The sequence below is a fragment of the Raphanus sativus genome, chromosome 3, assembly GCF_000801105.2.
Source record: "Raphanus sativus cultivar WK10039 chromosome 3, ASM80110v3, whole genome shotgun sequence".
Lineage (NCBI taxonomy): Eukaryota > Viridiplantae > Streptophyta > Magnoliopsida > Brassicales > Brassicaceae > Raphanus > Raphanus sativus.
The window spans coordinates 17,312,790-17,336,104 of NC_079513.1; the positions used below are offsets into that span (position 1 = coordinate 17,312,790).

The window sequence follows — 23,315 nt, forward strand, 5'->3', positions numbered from 1 at the left end:
AGTACTCGAAGTTAACAATATACAATGCGCAATGTAGCACTTAAAGATCATGAGATCAATGAGGATCATGAGACCCACGTCCATAGATGAATGCATTCAACATGAGATTAAGATCAAATGGATAAGAAGACGTGGAGTTAAGAAAGAGAGGTTTTGGTCCTATAGTTCGGACACCTCTAGACAGAAAACCAGTTGGACAATGATTCTTTGTGAGTAAAAGAAATTAAACATGGTGAGATAGCCAAGTATAAGGCACGACCATATGCACAAGGATCTCACAAAGACCAGGAATCAATTATCAGGAGATAAGTTCCTTATGGTGGATGCAACAAACATTGAGATTCCTAGATAAGTCTGGCACATAAGAAAGAAAAACTTATACTTGCGGTTCAAGGATGTAAACCGCCTAATTATATAAGTCCACTGGATAATATATATATAAGTCTCAGAGGATATAGAGTTGTCTAAAGCAACAAAGTTCTCGAGAACTAGAGTATACAAGAATATTTTGATCTAAAGAAAATATCCTAGGAACCTCTGGAGACACTTCCCAAAAGACTATCTAAAGAAAGCATTGAAATGAATGTTTTGGGAAAGATTAAGTTTTGGGACAAACAAAGATTGTTTGGGATTACAAAGTAAGTATCTTAAATATACTTAGAGATGAAATCCTTGTGTATCAATAAGGCATATATAAAAGATGACAAAACATTAGGCATGAACCATTGTGTGAAGTCTATAAGGTTCATTGAATCTAAATGTTTACTATATAAATATGGCTAGCCCCATTGTATGGTAACATAGTCCCATAGTCCCTAGATCCGGACATAGACTCATTAGGTCATAAGAAGGACAAAGAAGTTGTACCTTAGTCTGGATACAAGCCAATGTAAGACCCATGGTCGAATGGTTTTCACTTGGTCCAAGTACTGACCCACTTTGTTCTAAGAAGGAACATGGTCACGAGACCACCTAAGATAGGTCACGGATCCTTTGATCCTAGATTGGACAGAGACATATTTCCTTGGTCTAGAAAAGACTCAAGGCACATCCGGATGTAAATATTCACAAGTGAAACTATTGTTAAGTTTAAACTTAGTACTATACATCTAAATAATTTCAAAGTGCAGTATGATCATATATGTTGTTAAATGATCAAACCATGAGGCATTGGAAATAAAACCATACATGTCCCTTGCCAAAGGTGCCATTGGCGCCTTGCCTTGATGTGTTTGTTATACACATACGAACATGAGCTTTGAACTAAGCTTAAGCTATGTCCAAATATAAAGGCAATGGGACAGAATTGAAATATCCTTTTATTATGTTTGAGATTATTTTATACTAACCAAACCCAAAGATGTGTTTGCTTGGTTTTGTTTTTGATTATGATACAGGTTATAACATTGGATCCATACATGGATAGTTCTCAAACAAGCAGTATGCACACGTTGGAAAACAAATATGAAGAAGTACGAGTCCAACCAAAGACATGTCAACCGGCTTCTTTACCATGTCTACAACAGCACCACGTCCATGAGACCTTTCTATCAGTCCAGGACGTGCACATTAGAAGACCAGCTCAGAGACTTGGCGCCCATGAAGTTACCACCAGTCTACTCATGTGCCAACCTCAAGAGCATATACGGAGGTACAAATCAGGGGAAGTGATACATGTTGTACTCTTTTTCCTTCACCATAGTTTTGTCCCACTGGGTTTTCCTGGTAAGGTTTTAATGAGGCAACACCAAGTAATTGGTAAAGTGTATCACGAGCCCAAAAAGGATTTGGTATCTGGCGAACTCAAGATGGATTCAACATCCAAGGGAAGTGTTATGAACCGACAGGTTCAGGTGGATGTTTATCCAAAAGATACTAGTAGGCTTTGGTCCATTAGTGGCCCATCTTGTTGTCCCTATATAAGGAGTTCATATTCGACATTAATAAGACACACACATTCACAACAAACGTGACTTTGTGTTGCTATTATAATTTTTTTTTTTTGCTAAAAGTTGCTATTATAATTACTTTGTTTATTTTTAAGAACAATTCTAATATCTCTGGTGATCTTTGTAAAGATCATGTCTTCATTTTATTTTATTTTTTGACATCAACGATCATGTCTAGATATATACTAACAAAAGGCAGAAAAATTATTCTCTACAATACACCCTTGTCTTCGACAGGCTAATCAGCTCTTCATAGTTAAATGAAATAAATAACCATGTGTTTATACTGCGCTTGTCAACACCATAGAAAATTCATATATATACCCACCAATAACAGTTTAGTAAACTTTTTGACAATAAAACTCCGTTTAAAGTTATTTTGACAACACCATGTAACTAATAGTTATTTTGATGTGATTTTTCTAGTATCTTTAACATGAATAAACTTTGAACTGCCATTTGTAGAATATCAATACATTTCTATTATCCAGAACGTTTTACAAAATAAAATTTCTATATTAGCAATATATGACCATGTGAAATGCTCATTATCATAGCTCTGGCAATGCCAATGAAATGTGCCATCCAGCAAATTAGCAACACTAAGGAAAATACTTTCCAATCTCGTGTTATTCCTATCTTCTTCTTTTTTTTGACTGAATATTCCTATCTTCTTCTTTTTTGTTTTGTTCCTATATGTTAAGACAGTGTATAAATAAATATATATAAAGGTCAAATATAGGTTTCATCAGAATAATCATATTCACATCTTGTAAAAACCTCATAATTTATATTTACTAGTTACTAGACATGCAATCAAACCGAAAGCTAATAGTACCGAACTACTTAAAAACTGAATCAAATTGACTTAATCAAACGTAAAAGAAAATTAAGTTAAATCAAATTATGTCTAGAGTTCAATTAATAGTTTTACTAAAATCAATTAACCGAATTGAACCAAAAACCAAACCGAAATACCATTCGAATGTGAAAGCGGTGGCCGCAATGGAAAAAGTTATACTTATAAAAGTGGACCCAACCATTTCACTTTGTTTCGCGAGTGCATGTCTTATTATCCTAAACTTTTGACAAATAAGCTTAGGCTTATGATTGTTATGAAAGATATACAGAAACACACACTTATATAAAGCATTAAAACACACAATTTTACTGATTTATGATAACATACTCGGAATACTTTGGTAATATACATATCTCCAATACTAAAATCATTATAATAACATATACTCGGAATTATATCCACGTTATGTAGGTTGTCAGTGCATGTTGGATGATGATACTTTTTGAAACTTTTTGGCTGATGATATTACCAAAGTGTAAGTTGATAATACTAGTAAACCTTATAAAGAATAACGAATGATTCCATTTTGGCTGTTCCAGACGCCGACTAACCAAAAAACTTGAGAGAAAGTTGGGCGTGCGGTGACTGATGATTAAAAAATGACTGTTTTTTCATAATATTAAACTAGATCATGATCCGCGCGCATGCGCGGATTTATCTTTTGATGCACATATTATATATATATGTTGTATATTATTTAAGATTTATAATATAAAAAGTTAGAATGATCTGGAACAAAAAAAAATCGATCCGGACAAAAAAAATCAAATACCTACTTAGATCCAAATGTTGAGAACTCGAAAAACTCATACCTGAAATGAACAGATTTATACCCGACCCGGTGAGCTAAATTTCAAACATAATATCTTTTGTTATATTTTTAATTCATTTTTTGGTTTGATGAGATTTACTATTTATTCGAAATTTTTTTGGCTAACTTAATGGTATATATTCGTAAGTTTCTTTTTTTTCTGAACAGGAAAAAAAAAGATTTGGGTCTTGATTAAATTTATCTTATATAACAAATTGCTACTATAAATAATTTTTATAAAAACTAATTTTGTAACAGTAATATCATTTTTGTTATAAATTAGTATATCATGGTTTATATGTTCAAAGTATAGAATTTGTCGTCTTCATAGTATTGCTAATATTGATAGATGCAAGTTAATGAATACATATAATATATTGTATTATTATTAATCTGTCGTATAGCATTATATGTTATTAGATGTATTATTAATAATATATCTTATAGTATAATATGCTAGTGAATGTATCTAGCTTATAGTAAAATATATGCAATATAAGGAAACATGCATAGTGGATATAATAATAAGGTAAGAAGGGAAAAACTATGGTAATGATTGATATTAATTATTTATAAAAAGACATGTCTAATAATAAATAGATTAATATAGCATTAATTACATAAGGTCCAACTTTAAAATCCACCTAGAAAAAGTTGTAATGTTTCTGTTTTAATAAGATAGATTACAAATCAAATGAATCTAAGTATTATTTATTAGATTTGAATATTACCAAATAGCAATATTATTTAATAACAAAACAAATTTCTAACTTTTTACTATTCTTTTCAATTTTGATAAAGAAAATTGTTTTTTAATTTAAATGAGTGAAATAGAAGAAAAGATAAAAACACATATGAAAAGAGATTTTTTGGGAAAACATAAAATTTTTTGGTCAGAAAACATAAAAAATTATGTTTCACTTTTTTTTTCTAAATAGATCACCACTTAAATTTGTGTAGATCTAAATTTTTGCTTCATGGATTGATAATGATAGCGTTAATGGCTTAGGGTAGAGTTTCAAGGATCAAAAGGGTTCTGAATCCTTTGGATTAAGGGCATGTACCAGGAGCCTCTCAGCTTTACACGCTGAGATGAAAAGTTTACTCTGAGCAGTTTTATGTATGAGAAACATGAGGATAACTACGATAAGATTCGAGACAGACTGCACGGACCTGGTGGACATGATTACAAACCTGTGGGAGTGGCCAGCATTCGCGACAAAAATCGGAATATTCCAGAGTCTCTAAGATGATTTTGAAGATGTGAGACTGTCTCATATTTCCCGAAACATGAATGGACGGACAGATGCTCTAGCAAAAGAAGCAAGAAGGAGAGATTACATATTTTTTCATATAGATCAGATCCGGTTCATTGGACCACCATTTAATTTAACGAAGATGGGCAGCTGAAAAAAAATCATTTTGGAATTGGGCTGGATGGATTTTGGGCTTTAACTCTAACGGACATGCCATATCATCTAGTGTTGGTAATGCTGATGCCAATTATGGTCCAAGTATAGAGCCAGAATAATCGATCTTCAAGAAATTGACAATATTGAACAAAAAAAAGAAGAAAATATTGATCTTCAACGAAATTCAGGAATAATCACATGACAGATCAGTTCTTTTCTAGAAATTAACCATATAATTTGAAAGTAGTTAATCATTCAATCAACAAAATTCGGTCGTATGATTTGCAACTAAAATGAGCATAAATCACAGGTTATTAAAAAGTCCATTTTGTGTACCTACCAATGATTCATTAGTATATGATATTTTTAGCTTTCTTTTGTGTTGAATTATTAGCCAAGACTCAGTTAAGTGGGGAAAGTAAGAAGCAACAACTCCTCTTCCCGGACCTTAACAAATCAACTAAATTAACTTAGATGTTAAACAATTAAAAAGGCTCATCACGAGTTAGCTGATTATTCCTAAGTCCTAACCAACCACTACTCCTAATAAGGACTATATAAATACTCGTCCACATTTCATTAGTTTCTCACCACAAGTAGAAAATATTTCAATACACAAACAACAAACACACTTCTTCTTTCTTTAAATCCCAACTGCAAGAGATAATGGCGAAAGAGTCCACCACCATTGACATAGGCGAGCCGAGTACCGTTACCAAAAGTACAAGCCATGCCGTAGTGGACGAGAAGAAGAAGAGTTTTGTGACAGCCGCCGCAGGAGGCGGCTACAAGAGAGGTTTGGCCATATTCGATTTCCTCCTCCGTTTGGCGGCCATTGGAATCACCATCGGGGCTTCCTCTGTCATGTTCACCGCCGAGGAGACACTTCCGTTCTTTACTCAGTTCTTACAGTTCCAAGCAGGTTACGATGACTTACCCACGTTTCAGTAAGTCCATTTTCATTTTCTTAACATATGATTATTAATTACACAACAAATGCCTATACAGTACATCTCTACGGTTATAGTTTTTAAACTAATTTACTTTTCAATTTTTCTTAAACCATCGTGTTATAACTTATATGTACTTCAAGTCATGTTAGGGTTATATATATTATAAAAATTTCCTCTTTTAACTTATAAAGTAAAGTCATGTTAGGGTTATGTATTTCCTCTTTATGCTATTCCAAAATAGCATCTATATATTAAAAATTTAAAAAGACAATTTAAATTTATATTTGGTTTTAAAGTTTAGGGTTTACTAAGGTAGTTTCAAGTTTAGTATTTAGGGGTAGATAATAGAGATGAGATGAAGATTTAAGAGTTATAATAGTTTTAAAAACAATTCTTATTAAATGAATGTTATTTTTGAAGTATGGTGTTATTTTGGGATAGACTTTTTAAAATTGTTATTTTGGATATTTTCCTTATTTTAAATTGTGTGGAAATCTATTGTAAACTTGTATTAATAACTTAGTGAAATATTTAAATACAGTATAACCTCTTTAAATTAATAATCGATAGATTAATATCTCTATTAATTAATATAATTTCATAGTTCCAAATTGAGTTTTTGGTTCAACTGGTATCTCGATAAATTAATAATCTCTATAAATTAATAAAAAATTATAGTTTTGGTGTAGTCCCAACATTATTAATTTATAGAGGTTTCATTGTATCAATCTTTTGGAAGGTTCTTTGTGATAGCCATAGCCATAGTCGCCAGCTATCTCGTACTTTCACTTCCCTTTTCAATCGTCACTATTGTCCGACCACTAGCGGTTGTGCCCCGGCTCATCCTCCTCATCTCCGACACTGTAATTTTCCTTATATATAGTTATATTCTCAGAGGTTATTTAACTAGTTCATTTAACTCATTCGGTTAATGTATACTTCAAGGTAATCTTGACGCTTACCACATCAGCATCTGCTGCGGCAGCATCAATTGTCTACCTAGCACATATGGTAATTCAAACACCAATTGGCTCCCCATTTGTCAGCAGTTTGGAGACTTCTGCCAAACCGCAAGTACTGCAGTTGTAGCTGCATCTATCTCGGTTGTCTTCTTTATCCTTCTCATTGTCATCTCAGCCATTGCCCTAAAAAGGCATTGATCTGAAATTTTATGCATGTATATGTTTGTGTTGTGTTGTTTTGTGTGCTTTGTGTAAGATGAGATGATAGATATATGGTATTGTTAAGGTGTGGTCCGTGTGTAAAATGTAACCGGAATTCATGTATTTTATAAAGAAGTTTGTCTTGGTTCATCTTGAAAGCTTAATCTTAAAGCTAAAGGCCGTAGTTCATCTTACCATCCCTTCTCTTTTGGTCTCAATTTGATTAGACTATAAATCAAAAATCTTCTTCAGTGTCATTTCTGAAAATTTTGAAGTTAGTCTTATGTTATAAAAAGTGGTGGATTCGATGAATAAAACCAAACAAAGAAGTGATGAACATTTTAATCATTTACAAAAAGGTCAGATAACACAAAGTGTGATTAAGAGCAATTTCAAAGTATACTACGTGTCTCGTTTATCCAAAAGGGGAAAAGTTTACTGTTGCACAACCATTTTTAAGATCAATATACGTACGTTATTTCTAGTGATGAACGTGGTTAAAAGAAGCTAGATGAAGATTTCAGGAAATTACAGTATATTTTAATGTTTAATTTAAGTATGTTATAAAGTTTGAACTCCTTTTTTCCTGAGGGCAGGAGGATGAAAGTATTATTTGTATAATTTATACGAAGCTTAGACATGTATATATCAACGAATCGTCGGGAAACATAAATTACGGGAATATCCTTAAGACGAATCTTGTAGATAACGGTCAAACGGTAAACCCGGTCCTCGCACCCCCATGATTCAAGTACCGTATGTACCAAGAAATTTAAAACCGTTTACTTTTTTCATTGAACTTTTTTGTCTAATCGAGTTTAGAACAAATCAAACCCCAAGTTAATCCAATTATAGAACTCACGCGTCTTCATAAACATTGTCCTCTTCCATCTTGTGTTTTTGTTTTTTGTTTCAAAGTTTTTGTTTTCTTTGCTAACCCTCTCCGCTTATTTAGGTTTGTTACTAACTTATAAATGCATTTTCTTTGATTTTCTGAAGTAAATTCAGAACCAATAAGCATATATTGATCAAATTTCCAGTTTTGATCCTTCTGGGTTCCTAGGAGAAAGAAAAGCAATTCCATTCTTCTTCATACGTCCAAGAATTCATTCGAGGACGACATCTTCCTAACATCTTTGATCTTTTCTTCAATAGGTTTGTTAACATTTGTTTTCTGCTAAAATAACTTATTGGTTCGGGTGATATAAGAGTGTGAAATCGGTTCTGTTATGTTTGTGATGAATAGAAACAGGAAATAATTCTTGAATTGGTCAAAGATGTTGGGAGATTTCATCATCAGACTCCTTGTGTATGTCTTGCCCTACCATATCGTGTTCTCTGTTATCCATTTGGTTCATTATATTTTGTTGTTTTAGATACATTAATGTATGAAATATATATAATCAAATTCAAATGGTGATAATGGCAGATTAATATTAGGGTACACATACCCAGCTTTTGAATGCTTTAAAACGGTGGAGAAGAACAAAGTTGATATTGAGGAACTCAGATTTTGGTGCCAATACTGGTATTTATAAATCTCATCCTTTTAATTTATTTATCCTTATAATCCTTTGTAGTTTGTACATGTGTAGATTTGTTGCAATGGGCAAATTGAATTTAGTTTGGTGAAAGTTAGTTAGATTTGTTTTAACTTTGGGATTGTTTGATTTTAAAAAGTTAGAAGACAACAACATCCAGTTAAGGTTGATGTAACTTGTATAAATAAACTTTAATAAAAGAAATGTCTTTGTCCAAATTATGGAATGCACGTTTCATGCCTAATATCACTATCTAGTGGAAAATGTTATTTTATCAAGCATTTGTATTTGAATAATTAGGATACTGTTGGCGCTAATTTCATCGTTCGAGAGGGTTGGCGATATATTTATCTCATGGTAAGAAACATCTTATTCATGACCCAATTCACCTGTTTTGTAAAAAAAAAATACTTTATTCATTTGTTTCTTTAATATCTAAAATTCATTATTATTTACAGGTTACCATTGTACGGAGAAATGAAAGTGGTATTCTTCGTATATCTCTGGTACCCTAAAACGAAGGTAATAGGTAATTAAAGAAGTCATTAGTTTGAATGATACGTAACAATGAAATATTGGTTACTAAAAATAACTGGATGAAGGGAACGAGACATGTGTATGAGACGTTGTTGAAGCCATACATAGCTCAACATGAGACAGAGATTGACAGAAAGATTATGGAGTTGCGAGCTAGAGCTTGGGACTTTTTCATCTTTTACTTCCACAACTTTGCCCAGGTCCTTTCTTCATACTGAATATGTATTGTTTTAAAATGTGACATTGTAATAACATTAGTTTAATATTCAAGCACAGGCTGGTCAGTCTACACTGATGCAGGCTTTTCAGTACGTACTCGCCCAATCGGTTCTGTTCTCGACCGCAGCCGCAGCTAACAAGGCGGTACTATATAACTCGTCTACCATAAGAACATGTCTCTTTCAGTTCACATATGGCTGTACTACTTGATAATGTTTGACCTTTTTTTGTGTGAAGCCGAACGTAGACGTGAAAACACGATCACCAGTGGAGACGGAGAGTGATCCGCACTCACCTCCAGCACCAAGACCGCTGAACAAAACGTTATCTGCGTCGCGATCGCTAGAGAAGCAAACGAGCAGGGGGAGGAAGTGGCCACCACCGACACCACCACAAACACCAGGCCGAGACTCGGCTGGACCATTCAACGGAGACGAAGGAGTCAACAACATTCCCGATACACTTCCGGGATCACCTATCACCGATGCTCGTGCTAAGCTTCGCCGTTCTAACTCCAGGTCTCAGGCCGCATCATAGTAACGTACATAATCGTGACTTGAGATAACATTTCAACTTTGGTATAACCATATATAGGGGAAAAAGTGAAATGTTTTGAGAAAAAAACAAAACAGATTGCCTTTGTTTTTTTTGTTCTTGTGTGTCTTGTAAATTGAATCAGAAGTATTTAATCCAGAGAGAATATGTGTTCAATTTTGACTTCCATTAGTTTCTCTACATTGTCACTCGTTACACGACCATTCTCCAGCGACAAATGAATCATAATTTAACGCTAAATTGTATGGAACGCACCTGCCACTGGTTCACAAGCGTTCTGTATCTGCTCCCTCCTCCTTGGATTGCTGTGAAGAGACACATCTGGATCAGAAGCTGGGAAAGGTGTTTGGTCTTCTTGCAATCATCTTGGTTTGGAGTCAATAGCAGCTGGAGCTATTTCACCCATTACCGGTGGTGGAGTCCTCACGTCAGCTATTCCATAGTCCCAATCGATACCAGCTATTGCAAGAGTTAAGGATTGTGTATTAGTATGCAAATACATTGAACAGCTATATGAGGGAAACAGTCTTTGAGACAACAAAGGATACAGTCGGTGTTCCAAATATCCGTCATGCTAATTTCAGCATTAGAGAGAAGCCAGTAGTCTGTATCATCATTCTGCAAAATACAAGACCAATACTACTTGGTAAGTTCATGTGTGCATAACAAAAGTATCTTAAAATAAGCAGGAAGATGGCATACTTCGATGTCAGAGGGAGCAATCTTAAGCATTCCTCCTACTTGCTCCTGCAAAAAATTAAGGTCAGAGGTATCGCCCGGTTGAGCATGTGCATTATGATCTTGAGACATCTGATGCTCAATGGCAGTTTCTGTGTTATCAATAGCTAAGGCTTCGATGTCATGATTTTCTGTAGATCCTGAGCAAGAAGCAATAGGCAAGCATGCTGGTGGCTCAATATTCCCATTCGTCTCCTCAAATTCGCTAAACATAAAAGACATGTAAGTACTACTGCTATGACATATTGTCTTCATTCAACTTAACTTTGAGACAATTCATGTTTTTATACAAGAAAAAAGATACCTGACAAGGTATACGTCAATAGGTCCCATTGTACTTCTAAGAATGATCCTGTATCTCCTTTGAGGGAGGTCACCCGCCTATCATGTACATCAGTGACATATATTATCATAAATATTTGGCATCTCATGATGAATAGAGCAGATGGCTTCCAAAGTAGCTGAAAGAGACTAACTTCATCTGGATCCGGGACTTCCAAAGTTGTGCCATGAGGAGCTTTAACGGCTATCAGAGTTTGGTTCTGCGGGAAACGCAACGTGTGATTTAACATGTAAGTGAACAAGATAAATCTTGGGATTGACATACGACATACGTTCTAAATGAAATAGGAAAGACAGACCTGGAAACCCGGTAAACTCTTGATGTCCTCTTCTGTTACAAAAAGCCACCTGCAACATTGGGAACAGATTGGTTTAAGTGTCCATCCATCATAAAAATAGCACCATCTCATTACAAAATAGATAGACGGAGGAGATATTTACTTCTGATTCTTTTCATTCTCGCTAAGATTTCTTAGTCTATCCTCCGTTTCTCTGACAAAAAAAAAAGTTATTAAACGTCAGCATTGGTTGAGAAGACGAATCACAAGAACTCATGACTCTCTAAATGAACTCTATGAAACCTGATTTGATTATCTAGCGCTTGCTCCTCGAGGTTAAGGTTTCCAATTTCTGCCTGCAAGGAGTAAACAAGATCACCAATCAAACAAAGCCAGATTCTAACTTTAGTAAGTACATGCTGCTTGACCGCACCTGCAAGACAGATACTTCAGCATCCACATCGCCAGGCCTCGAAGCATCAACTCCCCTGTGTCAAGTTTTATTGATCCACAAGTGAGTTTTTACATGATATTCGGTTGGAACTGCATAAAGCATATTATTATAATATCATAAGATCCTCACTTCCAAAGAATCCGGTTCTTGAAAGGCTTTTCAATGAGATCAATCCCCTCCAAAACGTTTGTGATATCGTATATACGTCGTTTCTGCACCTCCAATGTTTCTGCCGCTTTGTTTAGGTCCACCATCCCATCTTCCGCTTGTTTGATTAGATCCACAAACTTTCTTGTAAGGAGACCTGAACAGAACAGAGTTTTAAATATCAGCATCTTCAAATCCACCACAACATGAATATATATAAAGTGGGTTTAATTAACCACCTAAAGAACTGTCATAACGGCAGCTTCCAGAAGGAGTTAGTGTGGCAGGAGAACCTACAACTTTTATCAGGAAAATAAAAAATAAAAAATAAAAAATCAGCTCTTTGAACTCCTTGTTGCTCCAAGGCATGAAAAGAAAAATCCAAACAAAAGTATACAATCGAAGAGGCAGCAAAACAAAATATCTTTAATTTACCAGAATTTGAGATGGGTGTTTGGGGAAGTGAGTGAGTCTCTTTGGTCTTTGACTTGGTGGTGTTGACTCTGCCTCTTTTAGCTGAAAGAGGAGTATTGTGTATGCTAGTGGAACCGGAGCTCGTGAATCCATTACTATTACAACTAGTAGTAGTAGTAACCACATCCATCATCGACTTCCTCTTCCGTGACTGCACCTTGTATACACATTTATTTCTCTATATCATTTCACAAGTATACATTATAACTTAAGCTAATGAACATATAAACCAGACCAATTTCATTAATCCATCTTAAGCTAATGAACATATGTGAACCAGACCGGGTTTTTGGAAAATTGAGGAATCGAAACCAGTTTTAAACCAGAGGCGAAAACTCACAGGAGATCTCAAAACGACGGCGTCCTCCTCGCCGTTGTTGGTGAGGTAGGAAGGGGCGAATCGACGGTAATCAGAGGGGTGGAATGGCGGTTTCGTTGAGGCGAACGCTAAGTGTCGACGTATTGGTGGGACCACAGGGTTGGATGATGACGATGGTGGCGGCGGCTGAGAATGTCCCGGAGAAGAACGTACGCCGCTCGACATGGATCGCAGGGCGGCGAGAAAAGAGACGGAGGTTGGAGGAGAGAAAGAGAGAGAGAGAAGGGGAAACGAGGGTTTTAGTGAGAGAAAGAAGAGAGAGCAGAAAACGAGGGAAGGAAGTGAGTTTTATGTTTGGGTAATAGATGTGGAGGGAAGGCTACAGTCGGAGCGACGACAATTAAAAAAAAAAAAAGAAGAAATTTTTGTATTGTTTCTATTTGTTGCCCCCATAATTTTTAATTTTTCAGATTCACCCCTGCTTGCTGCGCATGAATTAATTTTTTTTTTCCTATCAAGTTTTTAATATTAGAAAAGGCCTAAGCCCAAAGAAAAACAAATTACAAAGTCCGAACACATCGGGCCCAAACTTAGAAATCGAAACGGGCCTACAGCCCAACAAACTCGAAAACCCTAACGATCATGTTCCCATGGTGCAGCCGCCGCAAAGATCTAATCTGGAAGAAAGAACCGGACACGGGTTCACACCTCCACACCGAGGGACACGCGTCTCGCAGGCCGTCGCACCACCACCGCTACTCGCTACCACCGGAGAACCACACTTTGGTTCACCGGAATCAAACCAGAGCTCACCAGCTCCAAACATCCTCACCGCAAGCACTTTGAAATCCTGGGTGGCTATGATCAGAGAGAGCATTCGCAGCGAGATTTCATCCACCGTTGAAAGCACACACCTAAGAGAAAGCTTCGCCTGCAACCTCCACTTTACCACCGGAGACCTTTCTCCACCTCTACCGAAACCACGAACAACCAAACCAAGAAACGCAAAGAAAAAAGAAAAATAGAGACACAAATCTAAACCCTAATAAACTAGGAGCCGAAAGCCGGCGGCGCAAGGCATAGACAACCTTCACACCCCGGAGACAAGAGCCGACGACGGCAGATCTGAAAGAGCTTCCCCGTCGCGGAAACAGGAGCCGGCGTCGACGGAGCTGACAGAACCTCCATCTCCCAAAAAAAAACCTGAACTAGACGCATCTCCACGGCGCCATCAAAATCCGCCACCGCGTTGTTGCTCCAAAAACAGACCACCGGAATTGATGGCTGACCAGAACTCGGACAAAACAGGAACCGGAAGAAACAGGGAGGAGACACCATACTGTTGTTTTTGCTGGAAGGAAACGGACACCAACGGCGGCACGGATGCTAACGCACCGACCGACCGCCGGAATTCAAACTGGATTCTTTCTTCTCTCTCTTCTCTCTCTTGCCAATTATCTTTTTGTTGAAATTAGCGCATGAATTAATTCATTTTCTAGAAAACATGCCTCCAGGAATATCGTCTCAATCAATGTGCTATTAAAAGATTTTGATTTTAAATATTTGGAGACTTGTGAATACACAAGAAATAACTTTATTTTGTGAGATTTTTTGTTTCCTTCTTTATTCTAGAGATTCGTTAGACTAAGGACTTTCTCAAAAGATGAATACATACATGTGGTCTTTTGCTGCATATGGCGCATGTTGATGCCAAAGTAGGATATATATTATATATTGGGATTTATCTCTCGTGTTTTATTCCTGACCTGCCTTTTCAGTTGAGCTACGGTAATGTATACATATGCAGTTTAAGCCCATATTTACCTCAAAAATATCATAAGTGAAAAAAAAAGTGAGTATACTATTGACCCCTGTTCTAAAACGCGTTCTGTGCGCCCGCTTAATCGCCGGAAAGACGTGACTCGCTGACCAACCGAGGCGAATTAGACTTATTCGGGCAATTAATCGGCCAGAAGTAAAAAGTCGACTGTTTTGTAGTTTTGAAACTAAAAATTACATGCTATGCTATAGATTTGATATACTAGGGTGATAACTCATTAGATTATGACCAAAAATAATGAAATCGTCCAATTTTGTTTCTTCAGAAAACGGCTGTTGGGTTGCAGAACGAAGGTAGAGGATAGGGACAGTTTTGTCATTTTGCACTTATTAAACCTAAAATTAAAAATAGTCCAAAATGCACTACAACTCATTCGAACCCATGACCTTAAGGCAAACTAACACGACTATGAACACTGGGCCAAATTGATTCTCTACGTACTCTTCACATAAGCTGCTTATTATACGTATATGTATTTAAAAAATATAAAATAAACTTAAAACTAAGCCCCGCGTAATCCCAGCTTAATCGCCGATTTTTACGTTAGGCGCTAGGCCCAACCCCAACGCACGTATAGCATAGCGCCTACCGAGTTTCAGAACATGGCTATTGACTAATGGTGAGAATCAAGAACTTGAAAAGCTCTATATCATCAAAGTTCAACCCAATTGTTCGGTTAATTAGTACATATTCATCCTCCTGCCTCCAAATGTAGAACCACATTTTCTGCAGATCGCATATCTAAAATTTGGAATCACTAAACTGCTCGAACTCGACAATAAGTAGACCAAAAACATGGAATTCATCCTCACTGTACATTTCTTTCTCTTATCTCTATTTCTATATCTCTCAAAAGTTATGCATAGATTATTTCTTCACTATTTGAGTTACGATTACCAAACAAAAGCGAGAGACTCACCACTTTGCTTTACATGTTCCATTGTCCTGAATGGAACTCCAAAAACCAAGAATTTTTATGTACACAAATAAGCTTAGAGGTCTTCAACGGCGGAGAATAATCATTGCATACCTCCAACCCATCCCTAAACTCATCTTCCTTCGTCTTCGTAGTCACTGCCAACAGAAACCTCACCCCTTTTTCCATACAAGCCTCATGTCTCGGTTTAATCCGGTTCTCTAAACTAAACGAGAAGTACTAAGGAAACTCAAGAACCTACCTCATGTCTCTCTCCATCTCTCCCACCAAGTAGCTCACCTTCGGCTCATAATTCTCATCGACATTGTAGTTAAACAGATATGACGATCTTTGTAAACATCATGGGGGGGGGAGCTTGTCTTCGACGCTGCAAGAGAGGAGCTAAATGTGTTTCTACGGCTCGAGGGTGTCGATTCCCTGAGAAAGTATAGCGTATGCTTTAGCTGGGTATCGATGCTGCAGACGAGGAGGCTAGGACGAAAGCGTAGGGCATGACTGCTGAGGTGGAAGATGGATTTGAAGTCGACTTCACTGAGGAGTAAAGGTGATGACATAGATGGTGTGGGAGGTTAGAGAGGAAGTGAGGAGGTTGGGACACATGGAGACGAGGCGGTGTAGGTTTTGTAAGGATAAGTTGATAGGTGGAGTGGTCATGTCGTCGATGACAGGTTTGAAGGAGGAGAGTAACCTAGGTAGGGGATTATGGGTGCACTTGCCCCATAATAATTTTAAAATTTAGTATATTTCATAACAGCTTTGATGTTTACCCCTATAATCTTATGTAAGTTTACACCTATTCTAGCATCTCTGCACCCACTGATAATAATCTTTGGATTCGCCCCTAAGTAGGGAGGGTGGCAGTTGAAGAGAGTGAGGAAGTCGATGCTAAGGGAATCGAGGTAAAGGAGCTTCTCATGGATGTGGGTTTCAGGAGGGAAGAAGATTGATGAAGATGATAGAGAAGTGTTTGGTGTGAAGGAAAGTGCGGAAAAGTTGCAGAGGGATGCATGTATTAGAGACAGTGTCTCTCATGTATTAGAGACAGTGTCTCTCACGTCGAAAATTGGAAGGTATATTAACTAGTATATAATATAGATGGATCAATCTACTTATTACCAATTAGTTTTAGGTTGAAAGTTCATTCAATAATTTAACATGAGATAACGGAGGAAAATGGTGGTTGTGGGGAGGGAAAGTGGAGGAAAGGAAAGAGAGAGAGAGAGAGATTGTGGTTGCATTGTTTAAGAGACATCACTCTTACATGGGTTCTCTCTCGCTTTAGAGCAGTGGAGCAATGTGATGAGAAGATAAGATGGGGGACAAAGTGTATTTGAAGATGGATATTTTAGAGAAGACGAAGGGATGTTAGGGCATGCGCATTAGTAAACTCGTTGAGGAGTTCATAATTTTAATTTTTTATTATTATTTTTTTTATACTTTTCGTTTGATTTTCTTTAAAAAAAAAAAAAAAAAAAAATTTAGACTGACCAATCGCGGGCCGCCACGTGACGTGGGGCCCGCGTAACAGTGATGAACCGAGTTCGTGGGGAAGGGACGGAGAGAGACGGGTTCACAAATTTGCAATTAGTTTAATATTTTCTTCTCTCGATAAGCGTGTGAACTTCTCTCCTGAAGCTTCAATGCACATGCCCTTATAGTTTCCAAATTAATCCGGTTCAGTTTTAGAAGTTTGCCGGTTTATTTCGATTAGGAATAAAATTAACTAAATAAGTTTCGACCACTTTGAAAATTCAGAGAACTGAAATGGGCTAGTGGACTTCAAAGAGCTCAAACAATAGAACGAGAACTCCTTCACATGTCATCTACTTTTAATTAGTTAACTAGACCTTGATCCGCCCGACCGGGCGGGTATCTATTTTCTGTTTTTAGTTTTTTTTTATATTAAATGATGAATTTGTAATATTTACACATAAATCCAGATTGAAAATTAATTTTTGCAGTTATAATAAAAATTAAAAGCTTAATAAAATATTATGATATAAAATTTAAATTTCTTAATTAAAATAATATAGAGGTGGATCATATTTTTTTTCCAATTCCAAAATTTTAACATCCCAAATAAAATAAATTTATAAATATATAAAAAGTATAAATATATTTGGAACTATAATTTCTATCAAAACAAATTTGTTAAAGAAAAATAATTTAGTGTTGTTGTTGTTTATTTCTAGAGCTTGATCCGTGACGGTATAAATATTTGCTTTCGTTTTAAATTTTTTATTTGTACTAATGGTATAATATATATATATATATATATATATATATATATATATATATATATATGTAAATTAAAATGTATTACATAATTATTAATAGAACATTTTAAAACATAACAATTTCATTTATTACGTGGAATAATTATATTTTGTGATTTTGACGTCTATTATATCACAATGTATCATATAAACAAAACCAATATTTATAACTAATTAGATTTATATTATGAAACCATTATACTAATAATATATGAATAAATTATTTTATATTTTATTTATATGTTATATAAATTGATTATGATGTATGATTTTTTATTTTATTATTTATACTAATAAATGTTAAAAAATATTTAATATGTTAAAACGAAGCATATTGGAAATCTATTTTTGTAAAAATTTGATTAACAAAATCTATTATTTCAATTAAGAAAATGCATTAAATGCTTAAATCTATTATTTAAATTGAAAAAAAAGACAAACATACTTAAATATATGTTCAATAAAGACAACTACAATTAAGGAAAATACATTTATAAATCAGAAAAGACAACTATAATTAAGGAAAATTAATTTATTACTTCCGTGGCATTCTAATGTAAATAACTTTAAAACTTAGGGGCATTTTTAAAGTGTACTTCTCTTTTAATAATATAGATATATTAAACCTAGTCAATTTCTAACTTTAGTAAAAAAAATTAGGTATTAAAGAGTTTAATAAAATTTAGTTTGAGCATTTTTATGAAAAATTTCTTCATATTATTTTTTTTTTATTTTGTACTATTTGTTTTTAAAATACATGAAGAAGCTTTCTGAAAGTAAAAAATATTATAAAACTTCCAATAATTTAGTTACTTCAAGTTCGGTTTTTCCAACATCAACACTGGATCATTTGGGTTGAAAAGTGTATTGAGGCCATAGAAATATATATATTATTTATTATTTGATCTATATCTTGACATACGAAGTCCGATCGGAATAACACTTGAGATGATTTATTGATAAATGTTATGTCCAACTATGTATTTCATTTAGTTAATGGACTATTTATCAAATGAAATTAATATTAAATACAAATATGATTACAAAAATATTCAAATATATAAATTACATTTTTCAAAAAAATTAAAACAAAAATTATATCCGTCATTTAAAGAGCGGGTCACAATCATATACTTTTAATTGAAACTGATTAGTTTCTGGTCAATGATGGTTTTCACTTTCAGTTAAAAACCTTCACTTAGATCGTTACCATTGCATTCGAAGTTAAAAGTTTTCAATAACTATCAAATGTGAACTTTTAAAGTATTTTATTTAATTGGTGAAATAGTATCTACAGTAAGATAATAGCCAATGTTTCAGAAGAGTACAAGATACGTTGAGAGTTTTACAACATTCTATTTCTCACTTATTTCACATAAACATGGCAAAGGTGAACAAGATAGTATAGAATATTCAGAGCATCTTCAATAAAAAAAAGTTTCAACTGAAATTCTTAATTATATATGTAAATAAAGTTATACGAAGAAAATTATTTTTAATTATATGTATCTTAATATGGTGAGAAAGTCCATGGTTTCTCACCATATTAAGATACCTAACAACACATCATTATTTTCTTTTTTTCTCTGTGTGATCCTTTCACTAATATTGCTAGCACTTTCTTCCTTTGTTACTGTTCATATAAACTTTACTTCCGAATTGGTTATTCAAACATTCTAAGGTATTTTCTATCTTGTTGAAAAGGGAAAAAAATACTAGAAGAAACATTTGAAAAGGCAGATCATCTATCTAAGGAATTCGTAATTTGTTAATCCTTGGTTTGAATAATTAGAGTTCCAATATGACCTGATATAAATAAATAAATACACGAATCAATATTTATCAATATTTTAAATAGTGTCCAGTGAAAAAACGAGATTCAAAGAAACGATGATAAACTAAAACACGTAAGAGCAAATCTAACACGAGTCGCCTTCAGATGTGGCAGCGTCTGTTATATCGTCCCACACCATTTTGGACACAAAGTCGTCGTGCTTGGGAACATACTCCTACAATCACAACATAAATTTAACTAACTCAGTAATCCTCTTTTTTTTATATACACTTTTAAATTTTTAATGAAAGAAACGAAAGTAAACCTCAAGAAGTTGGAGCAATTGAGGAGCTGTCGGGGCCGATACGATTATACGGCGGGAGGTGGAGGAGACAAAGCCTTCATCCACTGCCTTATCTATAAACGACAATAGTGAATCGTAGAATCCATCCACATTCAGTAGTCCCACCTGCATTTTTGCAACTTCATATTATTTATATAATTATATTACTGTAATTTATATTAGTCAAAGTTTTCCCATGATTTTACATTGTATAAATACCTGTTCGTGGATGTATATGTTTACGTTTTTTTAATCAATTTCATATTCATTAGTATTTAGCACGTAGGATATGATTTGGGGTGGGTACACTTTAATTATAACCTTAGTTGAAACATTATTCCATGTGACTATGTGAGTTGAACCCATATGCTTAGATTCTATTTCCACACATGACACAATGGATGTACTTATAATTTGTACATAAAGGAATTTATACATATAAAACATCTCTATTTTTTTCAGTTTTATATGTTTTGTCGGATAACTGGAATTACCGTTCCGAAACTCATTGGATATACTTATACTTTATATATAAGCGCATTTAATTACCGGTTTAGTGTGGATCCCAAGTTGAGACCAGGTGATGACTTCCAACAACTCTTCAAATGTTCCATATCCCCCTATATTTTGTTTGTCAAATAACACCACAATTTTTTAACCTTCAATGATTGTTGAATGTATACACATCATTTATCCCTATATATATTTAAAATAAAAAAGAAAAGAAGAAAGCCAAACCAGGAAGTGCGATGAAGGCATCCGCTTGGCGACCCATTTCAGCCTTCCTTTGGTGCATAGTCGAAACAGTTATAACTTCTCCAATTGAATCACCGGTTATCTGTAACATATCCAGCCATCATACTTATCGTGTGCTTCACATATTTTTTACATCAAAAATTCATTTGGATGACAGAAAAAGAAACAACATATAAAAACTTTTACAGTGATCCTAAAATGTACGTAGTAGATTAAACAGTAAATACCTCTCTTGTTGCTAGGGACTTTGGAATGATTCTGCATAATGCAACGTAAAATGTCAACATTTATCACAAATATCAAATCATTAATTTCGGTTAGTCACCTAACTTGGTTCAAGATTCCTATCCTTTTAACTTTCTTCCAGTTTAAGGTTCAAACTTCTTTGAAACATTAAAGTTAAAGTTAAATAAGTTTCTAAACAAAAGAACATTAAAGTTAAATTATAGTCAATGTATTTAAGTAGAACTAAAGAAATCTGCATGTTCGCCTCTGGCCTTAGATTTTGCCTAAAGATAGGCAAATATAAACGCGAATCCAGAGCACAGTTTGAAAATATGTTCCAAGAAAATTATTATGATATCAATTTTAAGAATTTGTCTTGAAGCAGTCGAGTTGCTATTTATGATAATGTTACCCTTTTGATAGGCAGGACAAGAACATGGGAAGACAAAAAATAGAATGATGTAGTGTCGCTTTGAATACATAGATAAACCAAAACCTTTTTAATAATTAAAATTGAGAGAGAGAGAGTAGATAGATACCCAAGAACATGACGACCACCATCATGAACAGCCTGAGATATGAGACCCATTAGCCCCACGCTTCCTCCTCCATACACCAAATCGATGTTTCTCTCCACCTTTCACATTTACGTTTACATATATCTTTTACGCCTTGTTAACGACTAATAGGCACACTTTATTCTATGAACTTTAAGAGACTAAATGACTTTATTAATGCAAAGTGATATTCTATCTTTTCACCAAAACAGTAAGCATGGTAGAGTTTTGCTAGCCGGGGAAGTGAACTTCAACCCAAACACGGTGATAAAACTACATAATGATACGATACTTATTTTCCCATACACATTATTCACGACTACTTAAAACCGACATATGCTTTACGTATAAGCTTCACGATTGATACTAGAATTTTTGTTTGGAAATTGCAGAAATAGACAACAGACTTAGCATTCAACGAAATATATATAGTAAAAACAGAAATCTGTTTTCGTAATATAATATAAATTAGTTAGTTACTAAAACCATAAATTTTAAATTAGAGAGCTACCAGTTGGTGAGCGAGTTGGAGAGCAGCGTCATGATAAGTGGTTTTCTTGCCGGAACTGCTTCCGCAGAAGACACAGATCCTCCTGAATTTTGATTTTGTCTCTTCCATTTTTGTATCTCTCTCTCTCTCTCTCTCTCTCTCTCTCTCTCTCTCTATTTCTTTCTGTCCTTTTCTGTCTCAATCTTTTCTTTTGGTTCTGTCACTTTCTCAACCTTTTTTATATATGAGGAAGAAGTATGTAGATTTGTTTTGCTAAGAATCCAGGCAGGCTGGCTATATATACATTTAAATGTTTAGTTTATCTTTTTTTTGTTCAACTGTTTAGTTTATCTTATTATTGGATTCTGTCGATCGTGACAGCTTTTAGATGTTCATTTATTAATTAACAAAAGAAAACATTAAGATAAGAGTTTATATTTTGAAGCTAGAAACAATTGACCATTCATGTTTTATCAAAACATTAATGGAACATAGAATGAGAGAAGTTCACTAGCCCACATTTTTCTTATCTTTTACATGTTTTAACTGAAGTTTATAGTTTTTCCTTTTTTATTAACATATTCTTTTTGCGAACACTCATAACTCTAATATCCAAAAAATCATATACAACTCAAAGCTATTGCAAATGTACATGTTTTATATGTATCATCGGTTCACCATGTCCACAGACCACAAGCAAGTTCCAGATCCCAAAAACAAGTAATCATTTTCATAACCTTAAATCTATCTATTTAAAATGCTAAAATAATAATACTAATAAAATTGTGACGCAGAGATCGCAGTTTGACTCGACTCACACGGTAATCAGACAAGTGTCCACCTTACAAAAATCACTACAAGAAAACAGCATTTTGGCGAGGAAAGTTAACGAGGAAATATAATCCTCGTAAATGTACGAGGAACTTACGAGGAATTTACAACGAAAGAAATAAACCTCGTTATTTTCTCGTAAACTAACGAAGATAACATTTCGTCGTAAAGCCCACGTAACTTTACGTGGTCTTTACGAGGAAATACATTTTCCTCGTCAAAACCACGTAAAGCTTGCATTATCTTTACGAGGAAAACTGGAAATATAATTTCCTCGTTAAATCAACGTAAATTTACGTCACCTTTACGAGGAAATGATATACGTGAACTTAACGAAGAATTTTAAAGCACGTTTTTTTTTGCTACCTACCTTTTCCTCGCAAATTCATCGCAAAACTTCAACTACCAGATTCGAAAATTTTCTATAAATATGGAAGTTTCAACATCATTTTAAACACACCAACAAGAAAAAAAAAGAAAAACGTGAAAGGAAAAAAATGTCAGGCTCTGGGAATGTCTACGAGTTGCGGAG

The 23,315-nt window shown here is 34.6% G+C and overlaps 3 protein-coding genes and 2 pseudogenes across 4 annotated transcripts; 2 read left to right on the plus strand and 3 right to left on the minus strand.

Annotated features, from left to right (window-relative positions):
- Positions 1-5,627: 5,627 nt before the first annotated feature.
- LOC108846387 (casparian strip membrane protein 1-like) lies at positions 5,628-7,300 on the plus strand (annotated as a pseudogene).
- A 666-nt stretch (positions 7,301-7,966) lies between these two features.
- On the plus strand, positions 7,967-10,158 carry LOC108846888 (HVA22-like protein j). The gene is made up of 9 exons (XM_018620072.2): positions 7,967-8,105; positions 8,191-8,305; positions 8,397-8,459; positions 8,580-8,678; positions 8,992-9,048; positions 9,150-9,213; positions 9,294-9,428; positions 9,505-9,591; positions 9,685-10,158. Exons 3-9 carry the CDS (start codon positions 8,428-8,430, stop codon positions 9,982-9,984), a joined length of 774 nt encoding a protein of 257 aa, XP_018475574.1. The 5' UTR covers positions 7,967-8,105; positions 8,191-8,305; positions 8,397-8,427; the 3' UTR covers positions 9,985-10,158.
- Positions 10,132-13,123, minus strand: LOC108846887 (transcription factor E2FA). Of its 2 annotated transcripts, none has more exons than XM_018620070.2 (13): positions 12,776-13,123; positions 12,397-12,592; positions 12,201-12,260; positions 11,944-12,118; positions 11,794-11,848; positions 11,664-11,716; positions 11,524-11,574; positions 11,382-11,430; positions 11,217-11,282; positions 11,045-11,121; positions 10,705-10,945; positions 10,551-10,620; positions 10,132-10,461 (listed from the first exon to the last, which is right to left on the minus strand). In XM_018620070.2, the coding sequence occupies exons 1-13, from the start codon at positions 12,977-12,979 to the stop codon at positions 10,364-10,366; spliced, it is 1,395 nt and encodes a 464-aa protein (XP_018475572.1). In that variant the 5' UTR covers positions 12,980-13,123; the 3' UTR covers positions 10,132-10,363. The 2 variants fall into 2 exon arrangements, with proteins under 2 accessions (XP_018475572.1, XP_018475573.1); XM_018620071.2 differs by having other exon boundaries at positions 12,397-12,586; positions 12,776-13,122.
- A 2,284-nt stretch (positions 13,124-15,407) lies between these two features.
- On the minus strand, positions 15,408-16,563 carry LOC130510045 (transcription termination factor MTEF1, chloroplastic-like; annotated as a pseudogene).
- A 3,068-nt stretch (positions 16,564-19,631) lies between these two features.
- Positions 19,632-22,184, minus strand: LOC108845354 (cytokinin riboside 5'-monophosphate phosphoribohydrolase LOG2). Its single transcript, XM_018618576.2, has 7 exons — positions 21,974-22,184; positions 21,445-21,542; positions 20,908-20,938; positions 20,663-20,762; positions 20,474-20,544; positions 19,907-20,050; positions 19,632-19,816 (listed from the first exon to the last, which is right to left on the minus strand). The coding sequence occupies exons 1-7, from the start codon at positions 22,079-22,081 to the stop codon at positions 19,727-19,729; spliced, it is 642 nt and encodes a 213-aa protein (XP_018474078.1). The 5' UTR covers positions 22,082-22,184; the 3' UTR covers positions 19,632-19,726.
- Between the last annotated feature and the right edge of the window lie 1,131 nt (positions 22,185-23,315).